Source organism: Canis aureus, chromosome 30 (assembly GCF_053574225.1).
Source record: "Canis aureus isolate CA01 chromosome 30, VMU_Caureus_v.1.0, whole genome shotgun sequence".
NCBI lineage: Eukaryota > Metazoa > Chordata > Mammalia > Carnivora > Canidae > Canis > Canis aureus.
In genome coordinates, this window is record NC_135640.1 from 19,401,743 (window position 1) to 19,428,026 (window position 26,284).

General features: G+C 35.0%; 1 protein-coding gene across 2 annotated transcripts in view; it reads right to left on the reverse strand.

Annotated features, from left to right (window-relative positions):
• Positions 1 to 26,284, reverse strand: part of TMPRSS15 (transmembrane serine protease 15) — a 118,046-nt gene that overhangs the window by 53,132 nt on the left and 38,630 nt on the right. For both annotated transcript variants that reach the window (XM_077878862.1, XM_077878861.1), the window contains 7 exons: positions 24,696 to 24,836; positions 23,629 to 23,778; positions 13,986 to 14,091; positions 13,554 to 13,704; positions 10,525 to 10,660; positions 2,828 to 2,917; positions 1,110 to 1,235 (listed from right to left, as the gene is read on the reverse strand). In XM_077878862.1, coding sequence (XP_077734988.1) covers positions 1,110 to 1,235; positions 2,828 to 2,917; positions 10,525 to 10,660; positions 13,554 to 13,704; positions 13,986 to 14,091; positions 23,629 to 23,778; positions 24,696 to 24,836 — 900 coding nt within the window. The remainder of the gene's footprint in view (positions 1 to 1,109; positions 1,236 to 2,827; positions 2,918 to 10,524; positions 10,661 to 13,553; positions 13,705 to 13,985; positions 14,092 to 23,628; positions 23,779 to 24,695; positions 24,837 to 26,284) is intronic.

Here is a 26,284-nt window from a genome sequence, read left to right on the forward strand (position 1 = left end):
TCTTCAGTTCTTATTAACATTACCCTCCCAACCTCACTGAGATTTTCATTGTTGATGTGTTCTATGCGTGGCTTTCAAAATCCTCTTCTAGGAAGTCTGCGCTTTAGAACTTTGTGGGATTTTTCTGAAGAATTCTGTGTAAACAGTGATGGTTAATATCACTGGAAACCTTCTCCACCACCCTGTCCCTGTACTGTTATGGAAAGTTCCCTCTGGTCTTCCTCCATTGGTTGCCGTGTTCATGGTATTGCATCCTGATTGCATAGCTACCTGGCCAGATTTTGTGGAAAATGATTAATGAGTTCAAAGCACAGTTTTATGAAACATTTTTACTTGTGAAGTGTGTGGTTTCATTCACTCCAGTTGACCCTATAAGTGTTTTCATAATTTAATGTGTTATTTATCAAGAGATGCTTTCTTAAAAATTGGTAGTAGTTAAAAAGGATATTAGCCATGACATTTGATTGATAGGTTTTTATTATGTTACCATGTATTTTATGACGTACATACAAGAATTTCTCTGGAGTAGTATACTTTCCCCATGTTTATTTAAAAAAATTAGTAGTCAGTAGAAAATAGGGAAAAATCAACTTTGATCAATATTTGAATAATTCTCAGATATTTACATAGAAGCAACTGGTACTGGAGACACAATCAGAGTAATAATAAATGCAAATAAAAATCATAAAAAATATTTGCATAAAAACACTATTTGTTCCTTTAGTTTGAAGTGAAACAAAACTGGATTTAATAGCAGTTTTTGGAAATATGATGTACACATAATGCATATTATGAGTAATGTATGTCTTTTAGCTTTTAGTCTCCAAGGAGTAATGCTTACTGTAGCGAATTAATACAGCTGGTAGAAACTGCTAATGCAAAAATATTAATTCTGGTTTGCCAAGAATGCTCAAAAAGAATATTACTCTGTTATTATTGCAAACACTCTCATTTTGGAAGCTCCACATAAAATTTGACATGTTACTCTGCTGTTGTAATTTCATTTTGCTAGTTGTAAAAGAGTGATTACAGTTATTGGGAAATGCTCTCTCCATCAATCCAATCTCTTGAGCCATACAACTTTCACAATATTTAAATCTCAGACTTACCCAAGAGCAAAGAATCATCTTCTCCACCATCTCTGACTTCCACTACATCCGCAATATTTTCTAAGTCAAATTCTTGAAAATGAAGTTGTATATTCTTTCCCTTTTGTGCATTTAAATTCCAAACACCTTAAATGTAATACATAACACACACACACACACGAAGAAGTGATATATGACAACACAGTTTATAACACACTTGTTTTGATTTCCCTCAAAAGCTTCACTCTCTTGAGAATTTCAAATTTCTCTGAATTTTCATATGAACCTCATGCCCCTCCACGGCATCCTGCCTTTTCCCTTATTGTTACAATAGCTTGGGCATTTTGTAAAGCCTGACAACTTATCTACATTTTCATCTAGACTTTGTTATGTTTGTTTCTTTTCTCACTTCAGTGCCTAACATATAAAGTACCCAATAAATATTTATTTAATAAATCAATAAATTTAATAAATTTCTATAGATTGTTCTTTTAATATTCCACTGACTTTTGGAATTTTTAGATCAGTACATTGTACAAATGATATGTTTAAAAGATGTCTTCAATGTGAAGTAGAGATGATAATCTCTGGTTCCTCATACAAGTCAAATTAGATTCATGGCTGTTTATTTTTTTGGATCAGATAAGTCCCTGGAATAGTGGCTCTATTCTCCTATGAAAGTGATACTTACTTATCTCTGGGTCATTTGAAGGAAGAAAAGTTGACATTTTCTAACAACACATTTTTCACTGTCATTAGGGCATTTCTTTCACTGGTAGATTTCTCCTTTTAGATTGGGGTTGCTATGTTAGGTGCAGCCATGGGAGGAAACATGTCTGTTTCCCAGACCTACCGAAGTGAAATATTTGTAGGTTGTGCTGGGGAATTGGCATCTTTAATACAATTTCTATGCAGCTTGAATGAGTTCCCCCAGTTAGAATATTGACAAGAGATAGGCTCTGTGCAGTTTTATCATATTCTCTCTAGGCTTAAGATTTTTAAGTAAATCTTCATAATTTCATCTTTTTAAAAAGATTTATTTTTTAGAGAGAGAGTGTGTGCAAGTGGGGGGAGGAGCAGAGAGAAAATAAGAGAAAATCCTGAAGCAGACTCTTCACTGACCACAGAGCCTGACACCAGGCTTGATCTCACCATCCTGACATCATGACCTGAGCTCAAATCAAGAGTTGGATGCTTAACTGACTGAGCCACTCAGGCACATGTATTTGATTTTTTATCCTGAGAATCTAACTACATTACTCTAGCTGCATGCTTTATTGACAGTAATATATATTTACAAAAGGTGTGGATGTCACAATTGGCCCTTTACTTTTTATACTTTCCACTGACTTTATGGAATTGTAAATTTGTTACATATATTATATGCATAATCAAGAAGAGTGATTAAGAGAGCAGTATCTGAAATAAGATACTTTCACTTACTGGTTTTATTAAATTTTTAGATTTGAGAATTAAAATAATAGCACCTTCTTCAAAGAATGATTGCAACAATTGACTGAAATAACATATTAAGCACTAACACAGTGCCTAGTGTGAAATAAATGCTAAGTAAGTTTAGTAATTATTATTGTTATTGTTGTTATCATTATACCATCTCATAGATCTGGTAGGTATACTTGGTATTGGCAAATTTATAATCCAATTTGCTGAATCAAAGGGGGTATCAAGCCTTGATATATACATCTGTTTTTCATGGCCTGGGGGTAAAAACAACTCACAGAAAGCCTGATTAGGGTAGCTGTTTGGAAAGTTCATGGAAGTGAACGTTGTATTTGGCTCCCACAGTTCAAAAGGTCCTCCGCAGTCAGCTGAAAAAGAGAAAAGGAAAACAATGAAAAATCATTACTAACACAATGCTTATTTCAGAGAGATAATATTATATGCAGCAAATTCCCAATTATATTTCTTGGAATACTGGTTTTGGCACATAAAATTTATAGTTTGTGTAAATGAAAACCTTGCAACTTAAGTAAGGGAAAAGTGCAGGCTAACAGGTCTCCACTTTTTTTTCAGAAGAACTTCTCAAAACCTTAAATATTGTTCAGTTCTTTGAATCTCTGAGAAGGTGTAATCGTGCGCAGCATTTCCCAAAATTATTTGGACAAGGAATAATTTTGCTAAGCATCTTTTATAAGTAGGCCTTATGAAATAAGGTATCTGATTCCTGATATAGAAAATAATGAATTTCAATAATGGAAAAAATCTTAAATTTGACATTCTCCTATTTGAAAGACAAGTAAATCATTCATTCTATCATTTCTTTTGTTGTTTTCTTTCTTTTTGTTTTTCTACCTCCCCCCCCACCCCCGTCTCTTTTTCCTCAGTAGAGAGAGAGCTTCACTATCCTGTATACTCTCAAGAAAGGGAGACAAACTGAAACTTCTCTTGCCAAATAATTGCTGACACTGGTCTGATACTTGACATTGTCCAGGAGTCAGGTTGGGAAAAAATTCATTAGAAAAAATACAGCACAGAAACTCCAGTTAAAACTAAGATGGTTCAAGTTGGCAGATTAACTTTATGAGATTCTTAAACTACTTTATATTTATCTTCCTGCTTGTTGGAAGAAAATTCTAAAGTAATATAAAGATTCATCAACTACTTCAAGGATCCTAATTCTATCTTATTTGTATTAACATGTTACATTTAAAATCAAAAGAATAAAAGTAATCTAATTCTAAGAATATAGGAAACTGAGATTCATATATATTTTTTCTAATTAAAGACAGAGGATGCCAAAGTTCTTTACTCTCAGTAAGACAAATCAGGTTATATGAGAGATAATGAAATGTCTTTACACCTTCTGCAGTCCTTCGGTCATACTCTTTTTTTTTGGTTCCTCTTTTACATGTCTTGTGTCTCACTTATGTATATCTTTTCAATTCATGTGCTTCTTCCAAATTTGTGTAATAAGCATCTTAAACTTGGGTTTCATAATGTACTCTAGTTGAACAGAGAGAGGCGGTTGTGGTCCAACGGTGGTGCTGCCTTATTATCCGGTTCTGAAGGTAGTAGATCTGGTCTATTTTGCATGGTCTCCTGGGCGGGCTGATCCAGACTCAGATGAACTTAGCAAGAATAATAAAACCTCTTGCAAAGCCTTATAACTTGCAAATTGTTTCCATGCACTTTGGCTCAAGCGGGGAGAGAAAATGGTGTATAAAAGGAAGATGTGTTGGAGATGGTAGATTAAAATTGTCACTCTGAGTTATCTATTTGTCTTTTTGAGAATTGGTTTTCTCATACATAAAAACGATATATATTAGAGATTTTCAGGGTTGTTATAAAAATCAGACATAATTATGAAAAGTGCCTACACATTACCTGGCATATTCAATATGAATTCTTAATACATACACGTGGACTAGGTCATTACTTCATTATTTCAATTTTAAATGGACAATATGAATATTGGCAGTATTCAGTTGCTTGCTGATGCTGTACACATCCATTGAGGGCCAGAGTCAAGACTTCAATTCAGTTTGTCTCACCCTCACCCCTCAATATGTCTTCCTATTAGGTTGATTAAACTCTGCATCCTTTTCACTGTCTGGTCTAAGCCATAGGCAAGTGAATGTCACTTGACGGTATGTGACATACGCTTGTATACACAAAGAGAAGGAGGGCAGAATGGAACATGGATGGAAGTGCTAACAAGTAAGGTCAATGATGGATGGATTTAGAAGGAAGGAGTTAGTGTACACAGGGTGCTAAAGAAGGTATTTGGGGACGTCTGAGTGGCTCAGCGGTTTAACTTCTGCCTTTGCCCCAGGGCATGATCCCAGATTGGGGGATAGAGTCCCACATTGGGCTTCCTGGGGAGGACCCTGTGTCTCCCTCTGCCTATGTCTCTGCCTCACTCTCTCTCTGTGTCTCTCATGAATAAATAAATAAAATCTTTAAAAAAATAAAGAAGGTATTTGAACCAAAAAAAGAGTGATAAGGAGAAAGAGGGCAGGTTCTCCACTTGAAGGAATGAATGAAAGGCCAGGGAATTGTATGATCCTATATCTGAGGTCAATACTCTCCTTGATTATGTGACTAACTGCCTGGCAAAGATTTCTGAAGAAGTATATACTACAACCCTTCAACTTCCACTTACACATACTCATTTAATTTTAATAATTCTTAGTGATGGAATCCCTGGGTGGCTCAGCAGTTTAGCGACTGCCTTCGGCCCAGGGCGTGATCTTGGAGTCCCGGGATGGAGTCCCACATCAGGCTCCCTGCGTGGAGCCTGCTTCTCCCTCTGCCTGTGTCTCTGCCTCTCTCTCTCTCTCTCTCTCTCTCTCTCTGTGTCTCTCATGAATAAATAAATAAAATATTTTTTAAAAATAATAAAAATAATAATTCTTAGTAACATGAAATGTTCCCTTCAAATCTCTGTGGAACTAATGAGGAAGGGGTAGTATAAAAACTCTGCAAGGCAAAGTCTAGCATTGCAGATTGCAGATTGCAGGTTGGGGAAAACCAGTTCTTCTGTTTCACTAGTTTAAACAGAGCCAGTGTGGCCAGTGGATTTGTTTTCGTTTTGTTGTTGCTGATTTTAAACCATCATTCTTATTTTCTCCTCAAAGAATAGGAAGATCTCAAAGTTGTATTCTCTTAATGGAGTAAATCACTGATATTTTGGAGAATGTATTGAATTTTCACATAACACAGCTGTACATTATGTGTAGATGAATAATAGGACTTTAATAAATATACACCTAGTACATAAATGTTGTCAAGTGTAATTGTTAAGCCTGTCAAGACAGTTCACTTAGCATTTCTTCACTAAATAGAAGCATTAGAAAATTCATTCTTCTGAAATATTTAAGAATTACTGTTTTGAAATGAATATCAGATATAGTTTCATGTCAAATAATTGACCCGTAAGATATCTCTGATCCTTGGCCTGGTAAGATTTCTCAGTTATTCTCTGTATATAAATGATGGTAAGGGATTGGGAAAAGTACTTTCAGCCATTTTAAATATGAAGACACGATTTATTTTAATGGTGGTATTGCTATAATGGAGATGGCCTCCTTATTAGAGGGGCCAAAGATTCAGAAAATGTACTTCTGGGTACCACATCATATTGTGTCATTAGATAAACTCCACCCAGAGAACGAGAGTTAAATTATCTGGTACAGGGAGTTTTATTCACAGCTGTGAAACTTTTTCATTTTTCCTTTTCTTGAAGCTGTTCTCTCAAAGATTTGTATTCTGATTAATTCCTTACTATGCCAGCAGGGATTTTCACTACATACAATATGTAAATAGCTTGCAGTATTTTGCAAGTGGTTGTCAAGGATAGATATTTTTCTTGAGGCATGTCATTTTTAATCCATGCTTAAGCCTCTGACGTTCATGAGATATGTGTCAATGTGAAGTGAGAAAGAGAAGAGCCCAGCTCCCACTTACAGTAGGAGGGTTCAAATTAAAGATGTTTGTGGTAAAATAATAGGTGTGCCTTGAGGAATAATGCCTTTCGTTGATGCTTGAATGTTGTTAAAATCAGCGATTATTTTTCATCATCATAGTAATAGATAAGTCCTACACAATTACAGATAACATCTTAAAAATTCAAGTTGTATAAAATGGAAAATCCCATAAAAATTTTGTGTTCAGTTTATCAAAATTTATGTTCCATTCACAGGTTCCAGTGACCAGCCATGATACTAATATTTATCTTAAATTTATGACAATGAAGTTCAAATTTTCATTCCTTATAGTCTATTTTATTTGTAATGAATAGCAATCTAGCCAACAAATAGGCTATTAGTTTTCAACATAAAAAGGTGAAAACAAAACAGAATAGATGAAAACACACTGATACAGGAGGAAATGAGTGCAGTTAATATGGAATTTGCTAGAGAATTAAATATTAAGTCACACTAATGATATGAAGGGCAAGCAGCTCTGCAAGAATACAGCCCCCATATAATTATAAGACAAGTAGACAGGTGCCAATTCATTTTTATATGAAGAATTAAATGAATGTCCTGTCTGTGAAACTTGCCAAATTAACTTTGATTTTGTCTTTGGAAATGGAAAATGGCTCAAATAATGGCCAAGTATATCAAAATTGTAGAAATAAAAAGTGACTATTAGAATAGCCAGAACTAGAGCTTGTATCTTTTCTCTTAAATAGTCTTAACAGCTACAGAAATAAGTTAAGGGCCTGTAGTGTGGATTCCTTTTTGTATATACCTATTCTATTCAGTAGGTGTATTATCATCAATCACCCAAATTGTGTTGCAAATTAGCATAATATTTGTGTAATGGAATGGTTGCTTTTGAAAAGTGTTCACAATACAATTTCCACATTTAAATGATTTATGTTGAAGTCATAGGGCAACAACTGTAGAGCTAATTCAGCAACAGGTGATCGAAGTCACAAAATGAAGAATCCCTGTAGGTATGAAAACTGAACTGAACATTTCCCCAAACTGGGCACGATGTAGATCCTTAGGAACAAGGGAGGAATTTTGCTAGTCAGCTACTGATCTGGGATTATTTTCTTGTTTAAATGCCCTGTAAGAGCCAAAGAAAGGCTATTAGCCAGTCAGCCATGGTTTCCTTTTATTTCTGCTTAAACAAATCAGTGATCTGGAACCAGAAAAGCTCTGCTCACATAAGAATTTCACTGAACCAATTGCAAATGGCATTAGAATGAAATTGTTCAGAATGCATTTGATGGTAATTAACATTTTATGCTGTGCTAAATATTACCCTGAAGTGAACCATTTGGAAACTGGAACAAATATACTTTGGGCAAATTCTAAAGTTTATATTTTAAAATCAGATAGATTATTCTACCGTTATAATTTCCTTGTTAAAATATGCAGGAATATCATGTTACCTTGACATTGAAGTGCTATTCTTTTCTTTTTCTGACTAAAATATTAATATGAGAAATTATATTAAAGTTTTATTTGTATGTTTGACATTATGTACAGAAGTTATCTCACATTTTTTTAAGATTTTATTTTATTTATTCATGAGAGACAGAGAGAGAGAAAGAGAGAGAGAGAGAGAGGCAGAGACACAGACAGAGGGAGAAGCAGGCTCTATGCAGGAAGACTGACATGGGACTCGATCCCAGGTCTCCAGGATCACGCCCTGGGCTGAAGGCGGCACTAAACCACTGAGCCACCTGGGCTGCCCTCATATTTTCTATTTCAGATAATGATGAGATTGTTATTAAAAAAAGTAAAGCCTATGAAACTATTCCTTTTACTAGAAAAATTTCTTCTTGACCACCTATTGATAAATAGAGGAACACACTGGCAGAAAGGATTAAGAAAATTATTTTAAATGACTGAAATGTCAAATAGCAAGATGTTTCTAATATTTGTTATCCATAGGAATTATTTGTCAAACTAGTAGTGACTTTAATAATTAGAATGTTCATTTTTTTTTGCATGAGAATGTTTTGTATAATAGACAGGTAAGGTATGGGGCATTCATACAAAATAAAGTGAAGCAATTACTTTTAAACATTGTCAGGTGGCCCAAATTATTGCATTGATGTTGAGTTCCACTCCAGTTCTGGTATTAATATTTTGTTTGACAAAAATGTTTGTGTTGCCAAAAGAAAATTGTAGCCAACATGAGAGAATGAGAGAGAGAGAGAGAGAGAGAGAGAGAGAGGAAGATTTAGTTCATATCTAATATTATTAATCATCTATTTGTGTGATGTTAGGAAACAGTCAGACACTGGTGAAGCAAAGGTAAATGACACTCAGAGTTTGGTGTCATGAAACTCACTTCTTGCCACAATTTTGTGACCAATATATATGAGAAGGCATGCTACGTTTCTGCTTTTGTTTAAATTTTATGAGTGTCCTGTCTCTTTAATGTTTCTTTAAAGCTTTCTCCAGTTCACACTTTCTTCTCCAAAGTCTATCATTTACTTTCTCATTTATTACTTTTAGGGGCACAAAATTATATATTGTCTTAAGTATTTATTTACATGGATTAAATTTTTTTCCATGCATTGGTATTGCCATATTATAGTTATTATGCAGTGCTTATTATATAGTAGCTATTTATAAAAGTTGAATGAATGTTTGGAATACTGAGGAATTTATGTATAGCCCATACAAGCATCCAAACATGCTAATGCAAAAGATGGTTAAGTGTAAACTAGCCTTTTGATAGAATGTAACTGCACATTCAATATGGTGGCAGGGAACCAGTATGGCAATGTAATTACTATCCTCATCTTAACGACAATTCACTTGTTATGTGTTCTCAAACACCAGTCATTTATCTGTAGACCTTTTCAATTGTTAAAACTTCTCATCTGAAATGTCTGCTTTCTTTTTTTTTTTTTTTTGACTTAAAGATTGAGAGCAGAAAAATATATAGTTTTAGAAGTAAAGTCAAATTTGGATATGTTCTCCAAGTTGATTTGCTGATGTGATGGGAAGAGTTTCAAGTGCACTTGGAAGGAAATGAAAAAAGGAAAAAGTGCTGTGTTTGTGGGCTCAGAGCCATAGCAGAACAAAAACATCCATGAGGTCTGACATAAGCAAAGTTGTAGAACTAGATCAGTTTCCAACTGCCATAATCCAAAGATAGAAGGGATTTTTTAATATCAAAACTATAATGCAGTGAAGACTCCCAGTAGAGGAAAAATACATGTTTGATATAATTTATCATTATATGGGTTTTTTTTTCCTGTCAAATACCATAGTCAGAAAGTGATATGAAGTTATTGTCTCCTTTGACAGGATAAGATGGGTAGTAATGCCCCCTTTTCCTCTGAAATGTCAGTTTCCAATTTGGATTAAGAGCACAGGTGGATACAGACTCTGTTTTGTTCTTCTGTGTTAAAAGACTCCACAGGACATTGGAAATCCTTGTCACTGCTCAACTATAACACATTAGTGGCTCCATGAAGGGAGCACATTGTAGGGTCTTACAAAGGCACCATTTTAGGATAAAAACTTTTTGTGTGGTCTTGGTCTGTATAGAAAAAGTCTAAGCCCAATAATTATTATTAAATTATTCTGGAAATAGACTGGGTGGATTTCAAGCTTAACCAAACTCCTCTGGAGATCTTAACATTTTTCTTTAAGAAGACAATGAGAATCTTAAGGCTCCTTCCTAAAAGACTATCTGCCATGCTACATGGCCAATACAGCATTAATTCGTATACTAATGGAAACAAAATGGAAGTTAGCATCTTCATTATTTTAAAAATAAAAATATACTAAAATTATTATAAATATGATGCATAACAAAGTACTGAGTGATTTCCTTGTAAGTGTGTGTATAACATGTAATATTTTGCTAACTTCCATTTTACTTATATTTTGGAGTCCTTTTTTGTGAAAAAATGTTAGGCTGAGATAATTTAAAGAGCCAAAGGAAGATCTACTTGAAAATATTAATGATTTAAATACATGTTATAGTTACTTACTAGGAAGTTCTGGTGGAGGAGTTGGGACCAAAGTTGGTTCTGGATAAAGACTCACATTGCAAATTCCATATGTTAGGCTAATGTCATCCAATGCTATATCACTCAGGATCTGGTTTTTAAAAGCATTAAAAGCAACCTGCAATTCAGAGAAGGATATGAAGTCATTCCACTCTAATCTTCTGGGACTTGATTCTTCTTCTGGCTCAATATTTGCTGGAAAATCAGAATTGCCAACTCCAAATATAAGAGGGCCAGTTTCTGTATAGTGAAATATTGATAGATCAGGCTTTTTATAATCCTTCTCCCTACTTATGTGTTCATACTAATCTAAATTCTCACCAGTGTCTTCCTTCTGAGTCCTTCCTTCCTTCCTTTCTTGTGGCAACCAATGTTGCCACAGTTTCCTGTGTCTCTGTCTCTCATGATTTGTCATACTCTACTGTGTTCTGTCATGGATCCACTTTTTCTGGCAGGGGACAGCAAACTTCTCACAGAATCCTCCCTTCAATAATATTAGAAATCCAGGTAGCTGTCTGCCTTCTTACAGCATATGAGCCCTAAAGAGAATTCACACCAACTAGATAATTTAAATGAGAAAAGAAAGGGATAAGAGAAGATAGAAGTAAATATGATCATTCAGGGCCATCTAGTACTAGTCATAGTTCACCCAGGAAGCTGGTGTGAGATACTGTGTGTGAGTAATGCCCAGATGACACAGACCCAGACATGGAAGAAAGTTTCAGTGGTCAGATGAAACTTACTAGGTTTTTAAAGACAGTAGGTACTTTAGCTAAACTTTCCTGGGTCCTCTCTTGTGTAGGAAAGACATAAACAGAATACCCACGATATATTAATTACTATGCGAGGCACATTGTATATATTATCTCATTCAATTTTTTCAACACTATTGTACAGTCATACATCATTCACTCTGTTCATTCATTTCACCTTCTCCATGCTAGACACAATTCCAAATAAGGATTATTTTCTCTCTTTCATGTACGGGTAAGCTGAATTTCAAAGAGACTAAAGTGACAAGATTTCACGACGAAGTGGCAAAGCCAAGGTGCAAATATTTGTGGAACTCGATGCTCTCAATCTGCCTGATAAGCTAACTTTGAGAAAGTGGATCCAGTTATTTAAAAAAAAAAAAAATGCTCCATGAATTGAGGCATATTGGCCACTGCAATATAGTAGTTCCCCCTCATCTGAAGTTTCACTTTCTGGTCCTCGTGGTCAGCTGGACTTTGAAGCAGATGATCCTTCTGTATGCCAGAAGGTCAGCAGCAGCCTAAGGCCATGTCACAATGCCTAGATAATTTACCTCTTTTCATCTTACCATGTAGGCATTTTGTCATTCCACATCATCATAAGAAGGGTGAGTACAATAAGATATTTTGAGAGACCAGATTCACATAACTTTTGTCACAGTAATTATTGTAATTGTTCTATTTTCTTATTGTTAATCTCCTACTGAGCCTAACTAATAAATTAAACGTTACCATAAGTAGGTAGGTATCAGAAAAAAACCATAGTATATGTAGGGTTCAATAGTATCTAAGGTATTAATGGGGGTCTTAGGATGTATGACAAGGGGAACTACTGTACTTATTTTCCTGCTCTGCCATTTCTTTGTTCCTCTGATGTTCCATTTTCCTTTATCCTTCCCTGAATTATCAGAGAATGAAGTTAGAGAAGAAAACTTCCTGGGGGGTGGGGGTGGGGGGAGGATAGACTGAGAAAAAAGAAAAGGAAGAAAAAGGGAAGGAAGGAAAGGAAGATGGAAGGAATGTAAATGAGAGTGGTTAATTACTGCCTCCTTCCACAAAGTCACAGAAAAACTAAAGCTGTCACAATAACTATGTCTGTCCAAATATACACCTTCTGAAAGTTATACTCTCTTGTCTGAAATGACCCGATTAAAACATTGTTAATTTGGTCAAACTATTAGCCTGTATTATCTTGTATTTTAATTGCAAACACCCTTAGGAAGAGAACACATTAAGCTGTTATCTGAAAAATTAATTCACCTTAATGTGAAATAAATGATCAAAGACTTCCCAAAGATACAGCTCATGGAATTTGTTTCTAAAGGAAATACATAGATTAAATCAAAGTGGGGCAGGGTGAATGGATATCGATGGGCCTGGATGTTCTAATAGGAAAGGATGATTTCCTAGAAAAGTAAAAGGCAGATCTAGGTGATATTTGTGGAAAACTGGAGGTCCTAGGTAGCTAGGGGACATAGGAAGAGATAGTTGGCATGAGCTAGAAAGTTGCTGAAGAAAGCTGTAATATCCCACAAAATATCTATGGAATTTACGGATCATTATAAGTAGCACTTTAATGTAGTAAATTGTTCCTCATTAAGTGGTTTTAAATAAGTTAGTGAATAAATGAAAATAAGGGCACTCAGAGATTTTTTATTTTTTCAGAGAGAGACAGGGCGAGAGAGAGAGAGAGAGAGAGAGAGATTGCTCATGAATGCATGCACTGGGGTAGGGGATGGGGAGGGACAGAGGGAGAGAAATTCAAGCAAGCTCCATGCCCAGTGTGAAGCCCAATGCCAGCTCATCTTATGACCCTGAGATAATGACCTGAGCTGAAACAAAGAGTTGGATACTTAACTAACTGAGCCACCAGGGGCCCCAAACTCAGAGATTTTTTTTTATTAAAGACTTTATTTATTCATGAGAGACACACACAGAGAGAGAGAGAGAGGCAGAGACACAGGCAGGGAGAGAAGCAGGCTCCATGGAGGGAGTCTGACGTGGGACTCGATCCCGGGACTCCAGGATCATGCCCTGGGCCAGAGTCAGGCGCTAAACCGCTGAGCCACCCAGGGATCCCCAGAGATTGTTTTTTTTTTTGTTTTTTTGTTTTTTTTTTTTAAGAGATTGAGAAAGTAGAGAAAATGACTTGGCTATATCCATAAAATATTTTTGTCATCATATTACCTTAACCTATAATTGCATCACCATTTTTAGAACACAAGCACATGGTTATGAATCACAAGGTATTTTGCTAACCTTAAATTCCACTGTTTCATTTAATGTTACTTGTCCATAATTCCAACTTTCTCCATAATTTCCTTCCTTTTGGAAAACTGTCTTCTCCATGTGTTGGTCACTGCTGATATTAATGCTTAATTTATAGACATTTTCACCATACATATAATACCTAGTTTGGAAACAAGCACAAATGATTGGATTTCTACAGTATTAGAATAAATGCAACTTAGGGTTCTTCTAAATCCTTTACTTTCTCTGAAATATTCCCTTTTTGCTTAGTGAGGGAGCTGCTAGTAAAGTTTCCCAGCATTTTGCTACTTTATCAATTAGAAAAATAATGGCAAATCCATGAAAACTTGGGATGTCTTAGTGAAATCAGAGCATGGCAATGTGAGAAAGGGAATGGTATTCATTAAATAAGATAGTATTTAACATGTGTCTATGACATACCAGAAACTGAGGCAGACTGGTTCTAAAGTGGGGTCTAAAGGGAGACTTAAGAGTCCTACTCTTTCTCGTCTTCCTCCTGGTCCAGTTGGGGTGGAAATGTAAAATCCTGTAAAAACAACAAAAATTTTTTTTACTTCACTTAACTGTCAGCAATTTCATTGTGTGAGATATATCATGTTATAAGGAGAAAGGAGTAATTTAAGGTGAAAATATAAGGAATGGAAAGGAAGGTAGATGTGACCCCAGAAGGCGCTGTCTCTGCATAATAAATTATTAGTCAGGAAAACCACCTCTCAATCTGGACCTCCCAATTTATAAAACAAGAGCCTTGAACTGGAACATCACTAAGGGTATATAAAACTCTGACTTTTTATGAGTCCTCATGATTATTTTATCATATTATCATACCCAGATTTCACTTTAATTCCCATTTACTAGATTTTTTTAATCAGTTAAATTCTTTAGAGACAATGAGTACATGAGAGTATTTAGATATGCTGGTGAAGTAAGTCATGATATATGCAAGTATTTAAGCACAAATTTGAAGGCAATGTTAAGAGTTTCAAAGACCATCAGTTTTTTAATCCATTGACTATACTGCATTTTTCTATATAAGAAGTTACCTGATTTTATGATGGTTTTATCTTCCATATTCCTTTGAATGATAACTAATCAGATCACAGAAGAGCAGGAAGTATGCTAATCTACATAAAAGCCTTCTAAAATAGCTCAAGCCACTGCATTAAGTGCTTTCTGGTCTGGAATTCATTATTCCAACCAATGATTTGAGTTATTTGAAGTGTGGGAAGAGTTGCTAGAGTGAGATAATCTTGAACATTTTCTTAGGGAAATTTAATTTTTTTATTCTTAGTTTGCAGCTTATATATTATGACAGAAAGCCAGAATCATGTAACAAAATATGTTATGAAGCAAATGAAATATTGGGTAAATCTGATTTCTAATTTCTAAATCTGATTTCTAATAAATGTAGTTTTTTATGAAATATTGAAATTTAGTGTTTATTTGAAATCAAACATCTTCTCTCATGTTTTCCAACAAAAATTTTTACAGGCAATGCTGTATAGAATTGAAATTCATTCATTTACGACATGTAGAATAAGGATAAGATATGAAGAAAAATACTAATAAAACTTCCAATAGATATATCAGTTTATATTTAGATTAGTGAAGCCAAAAATACCCCTCAGAATGAATATTTTATCAAGGTGAAATCATGGTCAAATACATTAATAAATGTAATAAATATACATTCACTGGATTGAGATTATAAAATGTAAAATGGAAATGAATGCATGTTTAACATTTTATATTAACACATTACTTATACTTTATATAATTCTGTGGCATTTTATGAGTTCTTGTTTTATCTCTATAGTTAGTGCTCAATTATTCAACCTAATAAAAAATGTAGCAGAGATACAGAGAAGACGATCTAGAATCCACCCTTTAAATGCCAAATTCTAAATCCCTTTTGAATTGACCTTAATTTTGTTGATTAGAATATAGTTGGGGAGGAGATAATTAAAATACCACTGAAGACCATGAATAAATAATGAACTAGCTACCCTGTTCAGAAATGTTTCTAGTTAGCAGCAATTATGTAACATAAAAACTTTTGTGCTTTTTATGTTTTGCCGTGTTCATAGTCAATTAGTTATAATTAGAAATATTTTTAATCTATTGTTTACTCATTAAGTAATAATATATGTGGGAATTTTACTCTGATAAAGATATCATGATGCTGTGAATCATTGTTCAGATAAAACATAGTTATGTGGATATAGTACCTTATGAATTTTGCATAAATAAATTTTTAAAAGCTCAATATATTAAATCACATAGAATTACATGTTTTGGAATAGAAAATAAAATAACATAATAATAAGTAATATAAAATAAAAATTAAAAATAATATATTAACTATTTCTGGGATATCAGTTAAATTCTTAAATTAGAAAATGAAGGAAATTCTTCATAAAATTATGTATTTTAAAAATAGAGTATTGTATGCATAAAAATTTTCTTAGTCTATGTTGATTGTCCTTAAATTTCATTTACATTTGCCTGTGGGGGTCACTTGACCTCTGATATCTGTCAGATATAGCAGGAATCATTGTGTTCAAGGCAGCCCATTCCATTTCAGCACAACTAAAAACTTTTTTTTTTTAAAGTTATTATGTGCTTATCTTTTCTATTTTTTCTCCTGGGCACATTAAGGATAAATAAGTTTATGCTAACTCTACAAATATTTAAAGACTACTATTTTGCCTTTTCTAAGACTTCTCAAGATTATCCATCCTTTTGGCCCTCAATAATTTAATATGGCACAATTTCAGCTGCTTATTCATTTCAGAAGCTCTCATTTAGTTGTACATCCAGTTGATTCCACTCAGAGTATGGAAACCAGAAGTTCACACAATATTTCTTTTTTTTTTCTTTTTTTATTAAAGACTTTATTTATTTATTCATGATAGTCACACAGAAAGAGACAGAAAGGCAGAGACACAGGCAGAAGGAGAAGCAGGCTCCATGCTGGGAGCCCGACGTGGGATTCGATTCCGGGTCCCCAGGATCACGCCCCGGGCCAAAGGCAGGCGCCAAACCACTGCGCCACCCAGGGATCCCCTCACACAATATTTCTATTGAAGTATCTTACCAAGTGGACAAGTAGGGACATCCTAACACTTGGGACTATGATTTAAGTCATATTGTCATTGACACTATTTTCCAGTGTGTCTCATTATAGTTCTCTCTCCATGAGAATTCGTCTCCTACATCCTAGCTCAATAATGCCTCTTTCTGCACAATCTAATTTGTCCCTTATTAAACATCTTTTATCATCTCTTTTTTTCCTACTAAGCAAACATAAGTTTACTATGATGTTTGAGGCTTCTGTACTATGTAGACTTCAATGTCATTTTCTAGCCATAGTTCTTATAATTCATCTATTTACATATAGCACTTCTACAATATTCGATTATTTTAATTTGCTCAACACCCAGGAAATTTATGAGTCTTTTTATTTTTTTCTCTCTGTCACTCTACTTCTCCTTACAATTGTACCTGTCAAAATCCTACTAATTTTTTGAGGTCATTAAATCAACCTGCCATCTCCTTTAGAAAGCTCCTCTTGCTGCTCCCAACTATATGGAACCACTCCTTTTGAATTTTCTGATGTCACCTATTCTGCTATATTGTGTATTACATTCATGGTCACATGTGACTTAAAACTGCTAGACTTTGGGAAAAGAGCAACACTTAGTTCAGTTTTGAATTCTCAATATGGATTAGCTGAATGTTGCTTAATTTTATTCCTGTTACCAATTTGACTGGCTTTTTAATTTAATTTTATTAAAGTAATGCACAAAAGGAATGATTAAAGAGATATTTTTCATAACCACATGGGAATTTCTATGGTCAAATGACAATTTCTTTTAAAATCTTACAAATTTCTTTATTTTTTTTAAGATTTTATTTATTTATTAGAGAGAGAGAGATGGAAAGCATGAGTATGGAGGGGCAGAGGGATGAACAGACTCTCTGATGAGCAGAGAGCCTGACTCTGGGCTCCATCCCAGGACCCTGGGATCATGACCTGAGCCCAAGGCAGATGCTTAACTGACTGAGCCACTCAGGTGCCCATAAAATCGTGCAGGTTTCTTAAAATGTTTTTGAGAATTGGAATGAACCTCAGAGTCAGCCTAAAACCCAAAGGATTGAATATATTTTGTTAATTTAAGCATACAGTGAACCTTTCTTGAGCCTTAGGTTTTTCTTACAACTTCTTTCTATCTCTTTTTCTGCTTATTTCTCCATGAACCAAACCTATGCTTTCACACCTAACACTTCAATTAAGAAGAAAAAGTGTTGGATATGCACTGATGTGATGTAGAGATAGCAGCAACTGGAGAGGCAGCAGAACTTTGTGGAAGCTTGGAGATCCCTCTTAAGATGAAAACAAACTGATATAAAATATTTTGTGAGTGGGATGCCTGGGTGACTCCTCTATTGAACATCTGCCTTTGGCTCAGGGCGTGATCCTGGCCTGGGCATCAAGTCCCATATCAGGCTCCTCACAGGGAGCCTGCTTCTCCTTCTGCCTATGTCTCTGCCTCTCTCCCTCTGTGTCTCTCATGGGTAAGTAAATAAAATCGTTTTAAAAAATCATTTTGTGGGTAGTGAATACCTATGTAAAATTAACTGAACCTAGGAGATAAATATTGAAAGTTGTAGATTAGAGAATAGTTCAAATTCAAGTCTATCAACATTAGAAAGTAATATTTTCTAAAATTCAACATCACAAGAAAGATAAGGAAGTAAAGACAATATTACTTTGAAAACACTAAAATCATACTTATTTTAGAAAAAAAAGTACCTATGCTAAATGAAATGCAGATATCTAAAGGGCTATATACTTTTGAAAATGTAGTAATGTAACTATTTTTCTCCCTAGCCTACCATCTAAAACATTACCACAGCCAATTTTTGTTTGTTGAATGCTTTTGCATCATGAAAAGAACATAGTTATAATGCCTAACATTTATATAGCACTTGTGTCATGTGCCAGGCATTTTCTTATTTATTTATTTATTTATTTATTTATTTATTTATTTATTTATTTATACAGTAACCAAATTAATGTTCAAAACATGCCTCTGAGGTCAAGTCCTGATTATCATCAACCCACTTCCCAGATGAGGGAACTAAGGCAGAGAGAAAACAGGACACTTGCCTAAATGGCAGTGCTGATTTAAACCTAGCTGACTTCAGTCTCAATTTTAATGGTCTTTACTACTTCACTATGCTAACCCCTAGGCATTAGAAACAATTATGATTTCATTGAGAAAGGCCAACAAAGAAACACTTTCTTTGGGCTGTCTAGCCCTTTGGTGACCCCTCTATTTCTGAAGTTTTCATATGTTACTGACCTCATTCTTTCTGAATGTTCTGAACAAATGAGCCACTTCTGAGCACCCCAAGATGCTGCCCTGTATCAGTGCTGCCATCTCTACTGGGTCCCTTTGCTTCTAAGAGGTACAGAGAAACTCTAAGCATTGACAGTGCACAGATTTAGGGGGCCATTGCTCTATCAGGAGAGAGTTCTAAAGAAGGAGCCAAAAAGTTAAGGGGCTTAGATGTTCTTCCCTAAAGCAATGTTAATTCAAAGTTTATCTGTTTCATTTAGACTTTTCTGTCATTTAAAGTGAAGGCAAAGAACAAAAATCCCCTGCATGGATAAGAGGAACAGCAGGAGAGATTTAATTCTCTTCCATTTCAGAGGTAGGATGTTCTGACACATAAAAAAGCAGGTTGGAAGAAAAATGCCTCTGGGGGTGGGGAGGGATGTCTGGTAGATTATGAAATCAGTGGTATGAGAGTTGGGGAGAACCTATTAAATCCTATCATCCGTTCTCATTACACCACTGCCTCTGGTGGGCTCTGAACTGCTCTGACTTGTCTCATTTTAAATAACTCCAGCTACAGGACTTTCTCCAGAGACTCCATTTCCGACCCAACTATTTAAAACCTCCACCTGACATTCAACCTGCTTCACTTTGGTCATTTTCATCTTATTTCTTTAGTTATTTAATCTGTTGGCAAGCTGAAACCATTTTCCTCCTGTAATGTACTTATATTCTTCAAATATCAGTGGAATTATTTTATCTCTTATTATGATGACATAAAAGTAGAAAAATGATCATTTGAACATCAAAGACTTCAACTACATAAAAGGTATCTGTCATAGTCAATAGATATAAATGCTTTCTGTACTTTGCTCTAACTACTCTTGTCCAAGTGTGGTAGAGACTTTTTTTTTTATTACAATAAAGACAAAAAAGTGGTCAATTTATTTGACCATTTTTAGGCCAGGGTTCTTCAGAGGGCTGGGGTGATTATCACATTGGGATTGGTCTGTAGCTGTGCAGATTATAAAGTTATCCATAGAGGATCAGACTCTGGCAAGTCACTAATTCAAAGAGGATTAACTATGTATGGTAGTAGGGATGTCATAATTTTCATACTAAACATGTTTGGTCTATTGGGATTGGCCATCTACACAGAACACATTTTTGTTCATAGCTCCACACTGCTAACTAATTTAGCAGAATCCTGTTGCTTTTCCTTTCAGATTATTTCCAGAATCTGACCTCTTCTCACTGCATCTGTTCCCACTGATCTAACAGTCCTATGGCCTCCTCTCTGGTTAGAGTAATAACTCTCCACTGGTCTTCCTGACAATGCCCTTGCCTTTCCATAAACTGTTCAACCAGCCAGTTTGAACCCTACCACTTTTATGCTCAAGAACCCAATAGCTCTTCATTTCATTGAGGAGAAAGCCAAAGCCATAGAAGACCCATTATTATCTGACCTCTACTAGCCCTGTTTAGTCCACATCAGCCATGCTGGCCTCCTGGCTTTTCTTCAAACAAGTCAGGCATACTCCCTTTAAAGCCTTTGTTCTGCTCATTCCCTCCATCTAGAATAATCTATACGGCTTATTCTTTCATTTCTGTAAAGTTTTGGTTTGAAAGTCACTTCTCAATGGGACCCCACCTAATCATGCTGTTTTAATCTGCAACAGCACCTCAGCTCACTTGCCCTCCCCGCTGCCTTACCAAGCTCTATGTATTTTCTCGGAGCGCTCATTCATATTTAGCATGCCTACAAGTTGTAATTACTTGTCATACATATTGCTTAGTTCTAGTTTATAAATTTTTTTCACTCCAAAATATGTGTTTCACGATTGCAGGAAATCTGGTTTATTTTTGTTCAAAGATATATTCTGAGTACCTTAAATAGGGACTGGGGCTTAAAACAAAAATACTTCTTGAATAAAGAAGTGGAAGAATTAATCAGCTGGGGCTTCTGCTGATGACTGAGGAAATAGATTATAAATAGATCAAAAGTAATCACTTTTTATTAAGCAATATTTTGATCAAGTTGAAGTAGTATGCTGAATCAAATTTTGTTATTCCAGGGAGGCTGTTGTCTAAAGGAACAGGATTAGACAGATAAATCTTTGCCCCCCAAAAATGAACTCTTTAATGTCCTCCTAGCAATGTCATTCACAATTGACATTTAATCTGCTATTTACTTTTCAGGTTATAAAAATGAAACTCTGTAATAGAAGTGGCCATTGATAATAAATTACAATGCACATTTGCTCAGGTTATTTTTATGTTATAAGCAACTTCATGCAGTCAATAACTCACTCAATCAGAAATTACCTATTGAGTCAAAGTTGTAGACATTCATTCATATAAATTAAAACATAATTTTGTGTGTTCATTAGATTCAGGCACTAAAAATGGGCTAAGAACTTAAAGATGAAAAAGAGCAGTTTCTTTTTTTTTTTGAAAAGAAACAAATAAGTAAGAAAATATAACACCACATGGCAGGAAAAACAAAAGAGGTGTTTATAATGTTTAATGGAAAGGGAAATTTTAACTCAGAAGTTCTAGATAGACTTTACAGAAGCGGTGATGTGAGATCTGTGTGCTCAATGCCTAGAGCCATGTCTGGTTAAAGTAAGATTGTAATGTATGTTGTTTGAATTGAACCATATTTTCATCAGTAATCTATTGACAAGTTATATTGTAGGATGGATTTTTGTCCAAGAAAATTATCTAAATGTAGAAATTTCTATTCTGTCCTTTTTGTAATATTCTTTATTTTATAAGATCTACATTACTTCTAGATTTGTAAACTCTCTGTTCAGTGATTAATTTGGTATTATAAATACATGCTTCCAAGGTTTTCATAGGTGGTCTTCCTGCTATGATTTCTTTATCTCCTGATAAGTCCCTAGAACTTCTGTTCTTCTTCATCAACTATTATTGTCTCCAATATTATTTTTCTGCCTGAAAGCTAATTCTAATATTCACATGAAAAGCTATTTACAGGGGCACCTGGGTGGCTCGGTGTCCGCCTTTGGCTCAGGTTGTGATCCCGGAGTCCTGGGGTCGAGTCCCACATTAGGCTCCCTGTGAGGAGCCTGCTTCTCCCTCTGTCTATGTCTCTGCCTCTCTCTCTGTTTCTCTCATGAATAAATAGAAATAAAAATAAATCTTAAAAAAAAAAAGCTATTTACAAACCTCATGACCATGCATTAGAATCAGCTGTTCCATAGTCCTTTTGCTATGGACTGATGGCTGTCTTTCCACAATTTATCTGTTGAAAGTCTAATCCCCATATGGTGGTGCTTGGAGGTAGGGCCTTTGAGAGGTAATTAGGTCATGAAACCCTCATGATGGGATTAGGGACCTTATGAGAAGATACAGGAAAGAGTGCTCTATCTCTCTGTCTCTCTTTGACTCTCTCTCTCTCTCTCTCTCTGTGAGGATACAGTGAGAAGGCAGGTGTCTATGAAGGCGGAAAAGAGCTCTCACCAGAACCTGACCATGCTGGCATCCTGACCACAGCCTCGAGAACTGTGAGAAATAAATTATTGTTTAAATTAAACGGTCTGTGGTTTTCTGTCATAGAGGCTTAAACAGACTAAGATAGCTCCTCAGAAGAAGTAAATCTATTTTTTTAAATTTTTATTTATTTATGATAGTCACAGAGAGAGAGAGGCGCAGAGACACAGGCAGAGGGAGAAGCAGGCTCCATGCACTGGGAACCCGATGTGGGATTCGATCCCGGGTCTCCAGGATCGTGCCCTGGGCCAAAGGCAGGCGCCAAACCGCTGCGCCACCCAGGGATCCCAGAAGAAGTAAATCTATTATCTTTATTCCAAGGTAGCATAATCTTGTATATTGGGAATTCTAAGAAAGTCTTTAGAAACTGTTAGAGTTAATAAACAAGTTGCAGGGTACAAGACCAATATACAAAAATCAATTGTATTTCTCTACAACAGCAATAAATAATCAGAAAATGAAATCAAGGCAAAGTAGACCAAAGTTCAGAAAAGTTAATCGCCTCCTACAATCCAATTAGGAAACAGTAAGTGGCAGATCTAGGGCAACAACCCAAGTGTTTTTGTCTGTAATGGACTCAGTACTTTTCAATGTTTCATGAATATATAGGGTAAAAAAATTTTTTTTAATTACTCACTTTAACTTGCCTATTTATTTACCATTTTCATTTAAATGCATTTATTAGCCTATTTTTTTTCTTTTCTTTTCTTTTTTAAAGATTTTATTTATTTACTCTGAGAGACACACAGAGCGAGCGAGCGAGAGAGAGACAGCCAGCCAGCCAGAGGGGAAGCAGGCTCCATGCAGGGAGCCTGATGTGGGACTCGATCCCTGGACTCCCTGATCACACCCTGGGCCGAAGGCAGGCACCAAACAGCTGAGCCCCTGTTTTTTCTTTTAAAAAGAAACTTTGAGGGATCCCTGGGTGGCGCAGCGGTTTGGCGCCTGCCTTTGGCCCAGGGCGCGATCCTGGAGACCCGGGATCGAATCCCACGTCGGGCTCCTGGTGCATGGAGCCTGCTTCTCCCTCGGCCTGTGTCTCTGCCTCTCTCTCTCTCTCTCTCTGTGACTATCATAAAAAAAAAAAAAAAAATTAAAAAGAAACTTTGAAAAAACTGTCTTGAGTATAATACTGTTCACATTAAACTAGAGAAACCACATACCACCTTCTTTTTGATTTTTGAATTATATATGAATTATACCTGAATCATTGTGAAAAGTATGGTCAAAATTTGGTCCAGTGAAAGGAGGAAAGGTGCTTCCCTGAATTCTTTCCCATTCATTATCATCATTTAGATCCTGGACCCAGAAACAAAAGCCGTCTTCAAAACTACAGTTAATTTTCTCATAATCTGTGAATTAAAAAAAGAAAACACACTTCAAATTTAGTCCATAGTGTGACTAATTGTAATCAATTGCATTGAAAATCTAGTATTATACAGTATTATACATTTATTTTTTAATTTAATTTTATTTAAATTCAATTAATATATAGTGTGTTATTAGTTTCAGTGGTAGAATTTAGTGATTATATAATAACTAGTGATCATTCCATTACATGCCTCCTTAATGCCCATCATTCAGTTATGCCACCCCTCCCACTCCCTCTCCTCCAGCAATCTTCACTTTGTTTCCTATGGTTAAGAGTGTCTTATGGCTTGTCTCCCTCTCTGATTTCATCTTGTTTTATTCTTTCCTTCCTTCCTCTATGCAACTCTATATACTTATAATTAAGTGTCAGGCACACAGTCTTTTTTAAAATTCATTGTAATTTTGTTTCATTCCACTTAGTTAAAAAAACAATGAAAACAGCTTTTTATTGCCAACTGTCTTAAATCTACGTGCTTCCTATTCCTTAGTAGGGCTTTAGCAAAAACAAGCTCCTTGTTCTTATTGTATTGCATCTTACCTCTGTTGGTTTACCCAAATAAACTTCGTTTCATATTTTTCTCTCCTCTTTTTACTAAATTTAATACTTGGGTCAAAATTAAGTTGATGTGGAATATTCTCAGAATAACTTTTATGCATAAACTTTGTAATTTTTGTCAAATCGGTTGGGGTTTTTTTGAAGAACATGAACTATTTTCTAATTTCCCAATTTTTTCAATTATTAAATAAAGAGAGTTATACATGAGAGACTCATTAAAGAACTTGCATATGAAACAAATTATGACCTTGTTCTAAAATGTTAGGTTTTGATACTTTTAACATTCCATTACAATATTAAAGCATCTGAAGATTCAAAGGCTAAAGAATAAACAGTACTTACTGTTAAGCTCTGTGCTGTTAAATGCAGTGTATGTTGCATTAAATCCAATATAGTCATTTTCATCAGATTCTATAAGAAAGGTGGCAGTAACTTGGTTGGAAAAGATCCTAATTGTGTCAGGATTGGTTTCCCAGAGAGACGCTACAAAAAAAAAAAAAAAAAAAAGAATGACTATCATATGTACATATCTATCCATTTATCCATCTATCAGCTAATCCATCCATCTGTCCACCTATTATTAATTTCTTGTTTTATCAGTTGATCTATCAATTTTATACCACTCATTAATAAAAGCATTAGTCATGATTAATTTTTACTTGAAATGCCTCTTCTAAGCATTAGAAAACCTCAAATTATTATGCATATTTATAGTTTGAAAAAACTATTTTTATTTTTAATTATGAGCTATACAACACTATATACACTTATAAAAAGATGTATTCCTTTATTGAGAAAATTCCTGTAAGAAACACACAAGTTAAGCAGTTATAAAACTAAAATTTTGGCTCTATCTGGTATTTCTCATGAATAATGGCTAAAACTGATCACAATACTAGGAACCAGAATACTTCTTTGCTTGTTTACCCATATAACTGTAGGACCTTAAAATAATACTAGGTGACTGAAAGACTGTTTCTACAGAATCTTATAATGATTTTATCATTTTTTTCTATCTTGAATCTAAGCCAAATAAGAGGTATTTTCCCAGATTTTTGATTCTCTAGGGTTAGCATAGTGCTTGGCATGTGAAGTACTTTTATGAGGATTTACAAATTATTGTTATATGAAATTTGCTTTTACAAAAATTTATAATTTAGCAATACATTCTCAGGGGGGTGATATTGTCTCCAAGGGGGGTAAAAATTGGTTGTTAAGAGCCAAACTACCTTAATTTTTTAAAAGATTTTTTATTATTCATGAGAGATACAGAGAGAGTGGTAGAGACACAGGCAGAAGGAGAAGCAGGCTCCTCACGGGGAGTCCGATGTGTGACTTTATCCCCTGACCCGAGATCATGCCCTGAGCCAAAGGCAGATGCTCAACCGCTGAGCCACCCAGGTGTCCCAAATTACCTTAATTTTTAAATATATAAAGCCCAGATATATATACAATACATAACAGATGGCCAGGATATCAGGTCACCTAAAATTTTATGAGGAGAGCAATTATGAAAGAAAAGGGCTGAAAAGCTTTCTTAGTGGGGATGATAAGAAAAAAAAAAGGTAAGAAATAATGATTTAGTATTTTAGTTTGACAATCTGAACTGGGTATCATATTCGGGTTATGAAAATTACCACATTCACAGGTGGAAAACAAAGCACCACTGTTATTGTATTCCCCAAAAGGATAGTTTTATGAACTATTGAAAATTCTGTGCTTATCATACAGAAATTAGCAAAAAAAAGGTCATATATGCATGATAATTTCAATAGAATGTAACAGAACATGAATAAGTGCGGATTCACATCTTGCTCTTTCCCAAAAAATGTTGTGTTGTTGTATTGTTTTTTCAGTATTTTCTTGTGAAGAACCACATTGGTTATTTAGACTCTTCTCACCGGCGTACTACCTTATGCTTCTCATATTGA